Raw genomic sequence first — 14,933 nt, forward strand, 5'->3', positions numbered from 1 at the left:
TCAGAGTAAAAGTTCAGAGCTATACTTCATGAAAAATGTGTCCAGGGATGTAATTATTACTTGTCTGTATTGGAATTGCAACTCTGTATAATGGGATTGGATCGGGAGTCCACTCTGCTGTGTTAAAGAAGCAGGAATTGCCACAGCTTGCTGAGTGATATTTCAGAAGAGGATATACAGGGTTGTAGGCTGTGTAGTGGAACTAGACTATGTACCAGACAACCTTTCAATCAGCTCCTAAAAGTGCATACGGTTTCAATTCCAAAGCAGGTGAAACAATATTAAATATTAAAGACATGTTGACAGCTGCCAACTTGTTCTAAAAAAGAAGTTTTGTTACAGGGAAAAGTAGTGATAGATTTTTTTAGATACTGTTGAAGAGGTCTTTTGGAAAATTAAATATGCCATCTCATCTATTCTTAATGTGAACAGATCCCCAGCCAAGCCAAATGGATGTTTCAGCCATGCATATGCTGAGTGTCTAATGTACCAGAAGAAGTGAAAGTTACCCAGCAGAATCTTGTTTTATTCTTTTAAAGCTCTTAACTTACAGTGCATTTTCAAGTCTGTCAAGTGTAATAGTTGATTAAAGATTAATCACCAAATCACCTATCAGAGACTAGTAAAATGAAAATAGCAGAAACTTCACCCTTTGCCTACTTAGCAACGCTCTTTTGTGGCCTTGGATGAAAAAATGACACATAAAGATTTAAGTTATTTTTTACTTTTCCTTCAATTCCAACATGGTTAAAGGAAAAGGAGAGGAAAATCCATGAATGAAACCCATATTTAAACTAAACCTCCCCTGGCACAGTTTGAAACCATTTCTTCTTGTCCTGTCACTTATCATGCAGGAGAGGAGACTGATCCGCACCCGTCCACAACTTCCCTCGAGACAGTCATGGAGAGCAATAAGGTTTTTCCTTCTTTTTCTCTGGGCTAAACACCCTCAGCTGCCGCTCATCAGAGTTGTGCTCCAGACCCTTCAGCACCTCCAGCTGCCCTTTGGACACTCTCCAGCCCCTCCATGTCTTTGTTGTGGTGCAGGGCCAAGAGCAGGGCACAGCCCCTGAGATGCAGCCTCACGCGTGGGTAGAAGTCATTTCCCACCCTGCACTCCCCCGTGGGTGTGGGTCAGCGCTGCCTCGCACAGCACAGGGTGCTGCTGCTGCTGCTGTGCCCTGGCAGGGAATCCCAGCGCTGCCAGGGATGCCATGAGCAGCAGTCAGCAAGTGTCACTCACCGCCTCCCTGCAGCTTGACCCATTTGAGACTGTATGGAGGATAAAGAATTGTCAGGTTTTTTTTCTTTGGGAGGTGAGGGCTTCTTAAGAGCTTCAAGTTTTTCTATGAAAAGGATTATGCCCAAGCCAAATTTGAAGTAGTATTGCAATTCTGTCTGAAACTGTGGGTGGTCCTTTCCTCTTTAGGAGCTACAACGTGTAATTTCCTTTGCTGTTTTGTTTTGGGGTTTTTGTAGTCTAAACAAAAGGGAATTATGTGTTAATTTAGCGGAATAGACTATTAAAGAATGCTTTCCTTTTCAAAAATAATTTCTAAGGCTGCAATAAAATACATGTGTGGTCCTAATACTCCTATTTTATTGCACAATTAGCATTTATCCTGCTAGGCCACTCTAGAACAGTAAATAAATGGCGAATCTCCTTAAGCAATTCTTTTCACTAGTATCAGAGCATACAAATTGATTTAAGTACACTTTTGGACACACTGTAGAGTGGAATTGATTTTGCAGCCCATGGGTTAACTTTTCTGCCAAGACAGATATTGGAGGTTTTGGTTTAGTCCAAACCCTAAATATATTCCTATTAAAATGTAAATGGTCTAGTAGTTGTACTCTGTGCTATTTAGATTCTGCAGAAATCATTGATTACTAATACTAAAAATTATAAATATGTATTATATTGCATGGGTATGAAAATTCAGGCTATTTCTCAAACAAAAGAAACAAGACTAGCACTAATTATCAGAATTTAACTTTTGGATGACTTATACTAAATGCTAAGGTTGAAAGTATTGATAAACTCTGAAAATTGCCAGGCTACCAGTACTACTATTGTGTAGTGTGTTACTTTTTCTCTTTTGCTGTATATGTTCTGTACTTATACATAAATTATCTCTCCTTTTTAATAAATAAATAAAGTGGATTAAAAATCTGCTGCTGAAATAATACAGATAATAGTATGCCAAAAGCTATAATAAGAAGTACATTTTGATTCCATAACAGATTTATAAATGGATGGCATTTACAAAACCTCAAGCATTAAGAATGAAAGAAGCATGAATGATACAATCAAAAGTGCTATCATTAAAAAATGAGACATGAAAATAGGCAGGGAAATTCAGTCTGAATATTCTTAGGAAAAAAAAATTTAAAAGCATTCCTTACCATGGGAATTGTTGTGACTCTAATCATTCAGTCTGTGTTTCAGTGATGATTGCCCTGTGTTGTGAAATGTGAAATATTCACTTGGGCAATGTAGCACACCATGGCCCGGGGAGTGATCCTGCTTTAGCGTGAGAATAGGTTATGTGCCTACTGTGTGCAGCATCTGAATCTCTAGGGAGTGAACAGAGCAAATGGAAATTAGTGATGCAGAGAGAACCTGCAATTCTGTCATCTAAATCATTCTCATCAGTTTTGTGCTCCTCAGCATGGTCCATGCTGCTGTTGATACATACTGCCAAGGTTTCCCCATCTGTAAAGGGAGGTTAATAGTAGCTTTCTCATACATGAAATTTTAATCCTCCTATGGGAAGCAGCAGCAATAATGATTTGCAGAACTAATGTTTGAAATTATAATTTATAGGTTTTATCTTCATAAGGGGATATATGTGTGCCTTAGAGACCTATTAGCTACTGCTGGTATTATTGGACACCTTTTGTATCTTCAATATGAAGATATTTCTCTTCAATATGAAGAGAAATAGCTGCAATGATTGTTTTAGTAAAGGACAGAAGAAAAAAAACTACTAAAATTGATAGAAATCTAACTAGTTTATTTCACAGTCAAAAAATAATGGTACAACAGAATTGTTGATTGTTTAATTTTTCAGAACAAGAGTTTAGACTGAATTTTTTAAGTATACATTTTTAAACATTTCCTTCTTCCATCATAATTGATCTGTAGATCTGCCAGAAAGCTATGCCTACTAAAAGGACATGACAAGCCATTTGGGTATAAGATTACATTCATGAATAAGTGATGCCATGCTGTAACTTATTATACAGTAACTGTGTAAAGCTAAAGCCGAGCATATGTCAGTATTCTAACAATTAACTGGCTAAGCTTCGCTTGACTGATGGGAAAGGTACTTAGTTGTTTGCATGCATTAGTGTATTTGCTGAACATGGGATTAAAAATGTTATATTATAATTAAAACCATTTGTGTTTGTTTAGTAAGCTTGTGTTGCAATATGATATATTGCTGCCATGATGGAATTCCTAATAGGCTTCAGTAGCTCCAGTTCACCTGACCTACTGATTTAAAAGAACTGTCTCTCCAAGATGCTCCCCCTGCATTAACGCCACAATGTTCAGTAGCATCTGTATTCTTGGTGACTTTGTACTTTGCTTTCATTTTCAATACATAGTTTTGAAAATAATTTTCATATGTACATATTTTATCTAATACAATAAAACTTGTTGTCAAAGCATGTTTCTGTAGCAGCCAGAAAAGGTCTTAGATTAAATTCCTAGTCATGCTGGACCTTTGCAGTTTGTTTGTATAGTGATAAATGAAGTTTAATGAGCAGGGAAAAAGCCTTGATCAGAACTTTCCCATGTTAACCCCAGACACCTAATACAGAGTAGAAAAATATTTATTCAAATTTTGGAAGTAGAAAATTGGTATTTAGGAATGAAATCCAAGTCAGAGATTCATTGAAACATAAAAAATCTACTTTGGCATTTCATTCTCTCTTCTTTGCATTGGAAAGCCCATGGCTATGGCAGCTTTGCAAACAGAGGCAGCTGCCAGTGTTCATGATAACATGAAATAACCTTTTACCATACTTCTCTGGAAACATTTCAAGACACACTTGAAACTTGGGGCTGTGGCTCCCTTGTCTTATGCTGTCATGTTGCAGCATGTTCACACCTTCCATATCTGAGATTTTACTACTGGTGTTTTCAGTGCCTCCCACTGAGGCAGAGTACTTTGTTTTCCCTAAGATCAAAGCCAGGGGAATAAATAATAGCTCTGGAATAGCTTTGAGGCTTTAGATGATCTGCCTCATTATTGTGATTGTGACTAGAGAAGTATCTCAGACCATGCAAGACCTCGCAGATATCTTCATGAAGTCCAGGATCCAGCGAGTGTAGCCTGTGCCAGAGCATGTTTCACAGGCCCTTTCTGCAAGGAGCTTCTTAGTGAGTAGGTAGGGCATGTCTTCTCCACGACACCTGTATTTTTTAATGTGTACTCAAATGCAGAAATACTGTAGGAACACTGAACAGTACTGAAGAAAAAGCCAATGATAGTAAAAATAGCTGAAATGGACAGGACCACTGGATATTCATAAATTAACTGTTTGATTAGTTTTACTATTTTAGGATAAATGTCTAATTGATATTTGATTTTCCTAAAAAGAAGTTGTTACTTGTTCCATCAAAATAATCTGATTGACCTAGGTGATATCTGTAGGTCCCTTTCAGCTGAACTATCCTATTCTAAAATATATTGTTCAGTTTTTCACCATCTTTGTATTCCAAGTGAAATCCCCTGTGTCCAAATTCATATATTTGATTTACGGTCAAATAATAGAAATAATTCTCATCCTTTTTATTTCTTTGAATGCCTGGTAGTCTCATTATCTATGAGACTTTTCCACCTTATACAGGCATGGATGTTTAATGCAAAATAAAGTAACTTAATGTAAAAAGTGTTATTTTCCAGTAAAAGAAAATTACTTAGGAAGGCTTACTTCATTCATGTTACTAATAGGTAAATAATTATAAGGATGCCAGTTATTAAATAGCCACTTTCTGAGATTTTTTTATAAACCAGCATAAATAAACTGGTAAGCATTCAGTACTTAGCTGACCTGAGTATTTCTGCCTTGTCCTTCAAAAATCGGGACACATTACTCATTCCTAGTACTCAGAATTTTGCAAAGTACAGAATGGCAGTATAGATTTATGATATCTGTGGTCAGACACAGAGGGAGGTTAAACCATTGAGGAAAATAAAATTACAAGTAATTAACTTTACAAGCAGGTTTGCCATTTCGAAAGATTTAGTGTTTCAGAATGAGCAATGATTTAGCCACACAACAAAACTGTGATACAGCCTTAACAGTTCATGATACAGATATTTTATGTGATGTTTCAATTTATATAATTAAAAACTGAGCACTCCTTTTTAAGGGTATATAGGATAATCAGCTGAGAGCCATATATGGTGAGTAATAAAATAACTGCAATGCAGTACTGTTTGCATTTTTTAAGAGCTGAAACATTCTATCAGGATCATTAATTTCAGTTATCTCAGGGCTTTATCTTCAGGTAAGAAAGCAATACTGTATATAGGTCTTCAAGTTTTTTTTCTGAGAACAGGTCAGTATCTTCTATTGGTATGAATTTCAAATGTTCACAGGACTCTAAGCTGTGAGTTGTTTCCCTGATACACCTCTATCTACTAACCAGTAAATATGATAAATATAACTGTGCCATTTCCATCCCGTTCTTAAGAAGGATTCAGTAGTAACAAGATTTTGTCAAGGTCTTCCTGCTATTTCTACAAGCTAAATACATTATCATTACCAATGTATTCTTGGAGAAAAAAAGTCTGCATACACAAAATGAAGCTGTTGGGGGAGGAAGGGTGGGGCAGAGATGTTTGGGCTTTTTGGGATGGTGTTGTCTTTGTTATTGATATTTTTTCTTAGTTCATTGGTTTGTGAAATGCAGAAATCTACATTCTTTTAGCCATAATTTCGAATTAGAAAAGTTAAATTGCTTTGTCAGAATATCCAAATTAAATCTTTAATCTTTGGAAATCAGTTTAAAAGCTGAAGCATACGTGTTTATCAGAATCCATTGCATGTAAATTGCCTTTATCCAGTTTATTTAAAAGAAAATTATATTTTACATTAGCATGGTAATTGCAGAACTTACTTCATTACAAATTTTAGAGAATATATAGTTTTTCTGGTTTTATTGATCAGTTTGAATACTTGGATAGACTATGTAAATTATAAAAAGTAATTATTTAAATGCAGCATATTTAGTCTTTGATTTAGAAATACACACCTGACCTTCAAAGAGAGAAAAAATAGTATTCAAATTTTTCAAAACACTGCTGCAATTGGGCAAAAATTCAGAAATCTTTGTGCATTCTTTACTGTGTATCTTCACTTACAAGTGGAATTCAGCTTTGTTTGCTTTATGGACTTGGTTTTCTGTTTTTACATTTGAGAGAATGGGGTTGCAGCCAGAATATTACAACTCAGAAGAATGCTTGACATATTTACATATTAAACTTATCTGAAACAATCCACTGTTCCCAGGCTGGTTTGTGCATCTGGAGCAGTGGCAATGCTCATTTGTGCCTCCTCTAAAAAAGTGTCTGTCAGCTGCTGCCACTCTAACTCACCCAGGTGGCTTTTGGTGCCAGTCTGCTATTTAACCCCTGTACTACCTTTTAACTTGAGGAAACAAATCTGAGAATTGTCCTTGAGAACATCTCACATTCAGAGAGACTGAAGTTACACCTGGCCCTGAGCACAGGTTTGGTGATGCTGGAGCAAGGAGGAGCAGTGGAGGACTAGGAATGCTCTGACCACCACTGAATGACATAAATGTTACACAAAGTTTCACTAAGGAATTTTCTTGAAAGGTCAGTGTCTAAGGTATTCCCCTTCAGACTTAATAATTTGGAGTATATCTCTCTAGGTGTTATGTAATAAAGTCAAGAACAATTTATTTGAAAGAGGCCTCTATGACACCTAGAATCTGCATAAAGTTGAATTTTTCAGAACATCTCACTAGATCATTGTGCTCTATTTAAAGAAAGAAATTCTCACATAGCCTTGGCTTTTTCACTCTAGCTGTGTTTTTTATTCAATTCTGCTGTTAAAATTCTGTCAAAATCCAGAGGTATTCTGGATTTTAATGTAAGGTCTGCAGGACCTGGATTTTAATGTAAGGCTGTAATGTAATGAAGAATAATTTGTTCCAGTGAAAATATCTTGGTCAGATTGCTACTTTCTAATGTGAATCTGGTTCATGCCTTTTTTAAAAAAGTACAGATCTCATCTTATAAAAGTAGGATGTTTTGTTGTATCTTGGCTTAAATATTCTTAGCTGTTCTTAGATATTCTTTCATTTTAGGGGGATCAATTGCCATCATTGAGCCTCTATTCAAAGGCTGACTATTTTTGAAATGGAAGATGATGCCCACATAGTTACAAGTGCAGCAATATAATGACCATCAGGCTGAAAAGAGAAAAGGAGTTTTGCACCTCTCTTCACTACAGAATATAAGTTGCAAAGTCAAATCAATGTAATGTAATGGCGTGCAAAATTGGCTGGTTTTATATACAAAATAGATTTTTGCCCCATTTCCTATGAAAGTCACAATGCACCTTGTGCTGCTTGTGGCCTTTTTTTTTGTAACAGTCCAAGAATTGCGGTGGAATGATTTCAAAGATCAATAAAAAAGACCACACGCAGCTTCTGAGTTGTGAAATGTTTTCTTCTTTATACAAGAAGAAAAAGTTGAATGTTTGTTTAAGCCCCTCGAGGTTTTTATAAGGAAACCTTTTTACATTGAGCAGATAAAAACTTGAGGCAATCAATAAATAATTACTAATTTTTTTCCTGCTATAAGGAAAATCTTTTTTTTTTTTTTTTTGTGAGAAGTAGAATTTAGCAGTGGAGAAATCAACTTACACTTTTGTTACAGAAACAGTTCCAAGTTTCCCAAACCAACTGATGTATTGCAAAAAAATTACATTTGGAAAACATTATTTGCCAACCTTACTTAGCTCTCCATATTTAAATGTATGCTTTAAACAATGTCTTGTTCAGCAAGGCTGGGAACCTTTGCAGTCAAGTAGTTTATGTTTGAAATCAGCTAAAATTACCAGGGAACACTATACTTCAGTCTGCTTGAGCTTGTGCTACACAGAAATGGTGTTGCCTGTGCTGACCCAGCACTAAATCTAGCGTGCAATTAGTTTGTCTCCTGTCTTTTGCATTTACATACACACAGACGTACCTGTGCTCGATGCCTCAGTGTATTGTCTATTGAGGAACCTGGCACAGTAGCTGTCATTTGTAAGCCCTTGCATTTGTGCTAAAATTTCCCACAGAAACAAAGATTTTGACCACTGACATCTTCCATTAGATTTTTAAAAATAATTCACAATTGGCCTCAATATTACTCATCTTTCACTTTTTTAAAATTATATAAAATGGTGAGTGATGATACTCTATCAAATACCATGAAAAGCTTAATGCACCATTACCCATTATCTCCTGTAGTATATATTTAAGAGTACAGCAGTGGCTTACATTGATATATACATATCTGTGTTATAAATTAATCATCGATGATACAAATCACTACTGCTAGCTTAGCTACTTCACACACCATTTTTATATAGGTAAAATGTATTAGTCAATTAAACAGAAATGTAAATATAGATATTTGCTTTTTATGCTTATAAATGATTTTTTTTCCAAGCAAATAGGCTGTTAAATCATGTTACCGTAACAAATGCTGAAGGCTGCTTTTTCATTCATTGCCACTGAATTTATTGTCAGAGCGGTACAGTCATATCCCATTTCAAGATTACTTAGGTGGCTTCAAAATTAAATCACACCTCACAAATTCTCTTTTTTCACACACAATTAATAATACAAAAATTGGGTCTAGTTCTAAGTATACTTTGCAAGATATTGCAGTGCAATTAGGTGCACGAACTATGAAAGATTTAATAAATAGAAAGTGATTTTCCATAAATTAACAATGAATTGGATAAAACAAAATTGCTGCCAATGTATGTGGAATTATTTTCAAAATAATTACATTGATATAAATTTTGTTAAAGTTGGGTGGCATGGGATTTTATAAAGTCCTCAAATTATATTTTGGAAGTTCATAAATCTGAAAGGGATCTTCAGGAGTGATTGCTCAGAACTGGAAGTATGAGCTCATACTAGATTACGATTTAGAGAAAGAATATATCAAAACCATGGCTTCTTATGTCTAATGATTCTTGTTCATTCACTTACTTTGAGCTATATCTCTTATTTCTCTGCACAGTTTTGCAATGTTTCTCTGAAAATTCTCTCATAAAGGTCCTCTAAAGATGTCTCTTAAGCTTAAGATAGAGAAACTTTACTTCTTCTAGGATCTGGATTGCATTTGGTGTGCTTTTAGAGCAAAGATCCTGGATTGGTTTTAGTGAAATGAAATCTAGTTAACCACAAGAAAACTGATGTGCAAATGGACTTAAAATGCCTCTGTAGAGACACCTGTACACATCTGATTTGTTTGTACATTTTTATTCAGATGTTCAAGAAAACTTCTTCATATTGTGTATAGCTAGGTGCGTCTTGTGTTCCTCATATTGTGTATAGATAGGTGTGTCTTGGAAGGCTTCCAAAAGAAGATCTGCTCTCATAATTTTAATGCAGCAAGGTAGATGGGCCCCCTTGCAAAACTTCAAATATTTATGTACCATGTATGATAGGTGTTTTTGGTCCAGGGTAGCAAACTATTGTCTAAAACCTTGAAACTTCATGTGGTATAGCTACAGCAATAAAGACTTTAATGTATTAGTCCACTTCTATTGCACTACATCACTGTTAATAGTGCATAGCATAAATCAAAAATTCTGCATCCTAATTAGCTTTTGTTTTTCTCATTTTCCCTGTGTCCTCTGCTACTATCCTCAGTTCTCTAGATTTTATTTCCAGTATTGACCTGTGAAGGACAAAAATGTGTCTGGATTTCAAAAAAAAAATAAACGGCTGTTAATTCATACTGATAGCAAAAACCCACTACTGAACAGTAATTTTATAAGCATTTTAATAATAATTCTCTTTTTGAAAAGATAATAATTTCAGATAACATGGTACAGCTGATTGTATAGGGATTTTGGGGAGGAATATTAGTCTGCTGCAGAACATATTTGAATTCCTTCTTTTAAAATATATGATGCTTGACACTAAAACAGAAGTCAGAAACACATTGATCTAAGATATTACATGACTTCATTGTTGTTTCTCAGTAGCTTACTATTTGTTCTATTTGCTGGATTTCTGTCTTCCTTACTTAAAGCTGAATATACTATCAAACATGGATTTGGAATGGTTGAAAAGTGAAAACACTTCTGCTGTTTTTTTTTTATTTTTTGGCATATATGTTGCTATTTTCTAAAGGAATTGCTTAGTGTGACAGAAATAAACAATTTTGACTATAATTGCTACTTTTCTTCTTCAATTACAAATCAGTTAATGTAATAAAATAAGCTTCATTGGAAATATTGACTGAACCATAATGGCTGAATTTCTTTTCATTATACATGAAACTAAATATATATAGCACTTTTACTTTTTTTTTTTTCTTAGTGATCTTAGTGAAAATCAGATTCAAGCAATACCAAGGAAGGCATTCCGAGGAGCAGTAGACATAAAAAATCTGTAAGTATTTTCTTCTTTCCATATATTTTGAGGATAATGCTTTGTAGATACAATGTTCTTTTTTTTTTTTTTTTTTTTTGTATCAGATATCTTTTTTCTAAGAACTGTTATAGCTGCTTAAGGAATATCTGCATAAAACTGATATTTATCATTTGTTTTGGCAAAATACTTTAGCATATCGTAAACATCCTCAAATTGCCTTATGGAGATTGAAAACATTGAAATAGAGTTGAAGACAACGTGGCATTATTACTATTAGTTTATGAAACCTGAGTTTAATATTTGAATGTCAGGCAATTTGAAACATTTTATGGTTTCATGTGGAAAAAATCATTTTGCCTTGGTTTTAGAAGTTTGTATTTTCTTTGTTTGCATAAAAGAAAGAAAAGTCATGCTATTATCTAGTTTTGCTAGCATGTTTTTATACTTGTGTGACTATTTTACTTGCTCAGTTTTCTTCTGTTCTCTTTTCTGAATGAAAGATGCTTTCCCAGAGATAGTGATTTTGAAGTTCATGGGCAGGTTGTGAATTCTTATGGTTTCTAAATGTGGAAATATGTGAGTTTCAAGACAAAGCAAAGCAGTAACTTTTCTACTTTCTGTTCAGCATGGTAAGGCAGTTTAGTGGATTGAACAAGCTGAACAACCTGAAGACGGTGATGAACTTCTGTAGTAGGAAACAATAGGTCATGCACTCAAAAGCTACAGCCCCTGCTGTAAGCCAAGGACTCATCACTTATAAACAACCAACAAAGACAGAGGACATACAATAGTAGGTTTCAGAAAGACTACGGAGCTTCCAGTGTGATGCAACTGTACAAAAAATGATTGCTTAATCTTATGTGGCATCAATAAATATAGGAAAATATTAGGTTATAGGAGGCTTTCATATAATTCTTGCTGAAATAATTTTTATTAAGTGAAGTTTCCAGTGCTAAAATAGAAAGACAACCAATCTAGTTGTACTCCTTTGAAAACAGGAGTGCTCTGTGGTTGTGAAGGGAGGGTTGTGATGTATCCTCAGTAGGAGAGGATGGGCCAGGAAGCCCTTCACTTTTCTGTCTGCCTGTGATGGAATCCACTTCACTCTGCTGCCTGCAGCACTGCACACAAATTGGTGAGGAAAATGTCTTATTGAAGATTTAGCAGAATGCCAAGAATTTGGCCTACTACAGTTCTTCCCTGCCGTGAAATTCTATCATACCTCAGTGGAAAAAATCATTATGTTCAACTCTATTGTGTTCAAAAGCATGCAAGTGCTTGTGACTCTCAAAGTAGCTTGGTTACTTTGTTTAATTGATGTTTTATGAGTTTTTATTCAAAACTAGTTCCTTCACAATGCATGGTCAAAAAGAGGTTTGGCTACAAGAAGGCTGCATTTTTCTGCATGATCTTTTGTATTTGAAAATTTATAAGCCACTGAAAGGAACTTTGGTAATAGAATAGCAGCATCATTGCAAATATTTTAGTGGCAAAACAGTAGTTTAGAATATAGGTGTACTTATATATTGTAAGAAAATTCTGGCTAGGATTAGCATTAGGATGCTAATCTTTATCTGAGATTCTATTTTTGTCTTAGTGTGAATTTCTAAGCTAAGGATTCTGAATTATGTCTGAAACTTGCTTAAAACAGTAGTTCTGCCCTTTAAAGTGTTTCTCTTTTCAGGAGATAATTTTAAAAAAACTATAAAATCATAAACACTATATCATTGCCACAAATTCCAAATCATATCTGTGGCATTTTTTTTTATTGTGATAGGAGAAATACTACAGATATCTCCTCCGTAGTTGTCCCAGAAAAAAAAACAAAAAACAAAACCAAAAACAAACAAAAACAAGCTGTCAAACCCCTCATCTGAAAATTTCACGATCCCTCTAAAATCACTGTGCCGAATGACCAATGAGTTCATAGGGTGAGTTGGGCAGATTCTAGGACAGCATTTATGTAGCTAGATCAGGCTGTTGTGCCTTTCCACAATCTTTGGTGCAGAGAGGGAACCCCAGCCTTCCTTCTAGCCTTGGCCATTACTTAGAGAATAAAGTTATAGTAAGAATTTTACAATTTGTATTTCATTATTAAAAAAAAAAAAAAGAGAATACTGATAAGTGATAGATATAGAAGGCATCACTGTTCAAATAGGAATTGAACTATCTATCAGGAGATTGTAGCCAGGTATGTGTCAGTCTATTTCCCAAGTAACAAGAGAACAAGAGGAAATGCCCTAGAGTGGCATCAGGGGAAGATTAGTTTGGATATGAGGAAATATGTCTATACTAAAAATTATTTTAAGCTTTGGAATGGGTGGCTGGGGGAAGTGATTGAGTCACCATAAACTGGAGGTATTCAAAAACATGTAGATGTGGCACTAATAGACAGGATTGAGAAGTGGACTTGGCAGTGTCAAGTTTACTGACAGGTTGAACTCCATGATCTTAGAGGTCTTTTCCAACCTAAATGGTTCTATGAGTCTGTGGAGGTGATTAACCTAAGGTCCAGGAACCAAATACTTGCATATCCTTACTAAGAATTGTCATAAGCAACATACCATATTTGTTCTAGTTTTGGAAATTTGTTCTAGAAATAGCCTAGAAGCTGAGGATAATGTTAAAGATGTAACTCTTCCAAACTCATCTATGAGATAGGTAAAGGTGAAAAGAGAAAAGAAACCTGTATTAGAGCAGCTTGCAATATATACATAGATATACACACACATATATATATATATATATATATAAGTGTATAACAACAGTTGATTACATCAGTTTCAGTTTAAATTACTGAGCCTTTTCATTAAACATGGAATGATTAATAACCATCCAGAACCATAGCTCTCATAAGCTGTTTTAAAAGTGGTTAACCAATTTCACAGAATTTGAGCTAATAAAGTATTTTATGTTCCTGAATGGAGACTCACCATTCTCTCATTTCCGCCAAATACCTTCGTTCTGAATCAGGTATTAGAATATTTTGGAAAACATCGTATACTTCTTAGTCTTTGCAGAGCAAAAGGAATGAGATGTTAACTCAGGTAATCTGAAGGAAACTGCTTCCTATAAGTTTGATAATACCACTATAACCTCCTGCAGCATGTTAGCTTTAGAGTCCTCTTGATGTTTCTCAGAAGAATCTGTCTAGTTTCCATAAAATACATCCATGGTGCTTTCTTTCTGGACGTCTTCAAGCTCACGGTATAGATTCTGTAGAAGATAAAAGGAAAATGGGCAAGACATTATGAGAGTTGACAGCATGGGCAACCTGCCACACCCTTGTAATAAAATGAATAGCAAACCCTGAGAAGCATTCAGGCCTCAGAAATGTTATTTACATCTAATTGGAATTACCCAGTTTCCAATTTGTTATGCCTTTTGTCTTAGAAATGGGAAGGGTTTGGCTCAGTCTGAACTCTCACTTTAAGCAGTTTTAGGCAGCAATAAGATGCCTCCTTTCCCTTCTCTCTGATGTCCAAACAAATGCATTTCTTGCAAGCCATCTTCATGTTCCCTTCTTCAACCCTCTCATCTTGTGGCCCTGTTTGGACTCTGTCTTCTACGGGGGAGGCAGCCCCAGGTGCCATCTCACAAACACAGAAGTCATCTCAAAAATGTCAGAGTGTCCCTGGCTTCACTCTCCCCAATGCAGCCCAGTTGTTTGTAAAGTATTAAGTTCTTCAGTAAAAGTGACAAAAATTGAGGGAAGCTTATGTTGTAGCAGTTCTCCAGACTAGAAACTCAGTATCCATTATTTTGACTGTTCAAATTTAGAAAAACAAAACATCTACAGTGTGTCAATTTTTCTATTCAAGGAAGTACTCTTGAATTACTTCAAGAGTAATATACTCTATACATGATAGCTATTGATCTGGGACTTGAGAGCAATTAGGGTGAAATTCTGGAAATACATTTCTGAAAGTTACCCCTAACTTGCTAATTTTTCAGGGAGAAAAGTGTCATTAGATTCTTCAGAGAGCACAGTGGCACCAACTTTTTTAAAAAATAAACAGAAATTATCATATAAATGGGAAACTAAACACAGATTTTTTTTAATATACATGCTAATGAAAGCTTCATAACCCTCACTGGTGATCTAGTACTCACACTGGATGTGAGTACTGGAAAGATTCTTTAAATTTTCCCAACCTCAGGAATTTTGTTTATATTTAAGATGGTAAAAATGCTTTTGGTGGCCAGTTTACAAGTTTAAATGGGATTGTTTTTCAAACTGGTTTAATTAGGAATAAAAATAACTGACTTACTAACAAAT

The 14,933-nt window shown here is 35.1% G+C and overlaps 1 protein-coding gene across 7 annotated transcripts in view; it reads left to right on the forward strand.

Annotated features, from left to right (window-relative positions):
* Positions 1-14,933, forward strand: part of SLIT2 (slit guidance ligand 2) — a 260,737-nt gene that overhangs the window by 139,879 nt on the left and 105,925 nt on the right. For all 7 annotated transcript variants that reach the window (XM_030270822.4, XM_030270827.4, XM_030270826.4 and 4 more), the window contains exon 5: positions 10,601-10,672. In XM_030270822.4, the coding sequence (XP_030126682.4) occupies positions 10,601-10,672 (72 nt within the window). The remainder of the gene's footprint in view (positions 1-10,600; positions 10,673-14,933) is intronic.

This window comes from Taeniopygia guttata, chromosome 4 (genome assembly GCF_048771995.1).
Source record: "Taeniopygia guttata chromosome 4, bTaeGut7.mat, whole genome shotgun sequence".
In the NCBI taxonomy this organism is placed as follows: Eukaryota; Metazoa; Chordata; class Aves; order Passeriformes; family Estrildidae; genus Taeniopygia; species Taeniopygia guttata.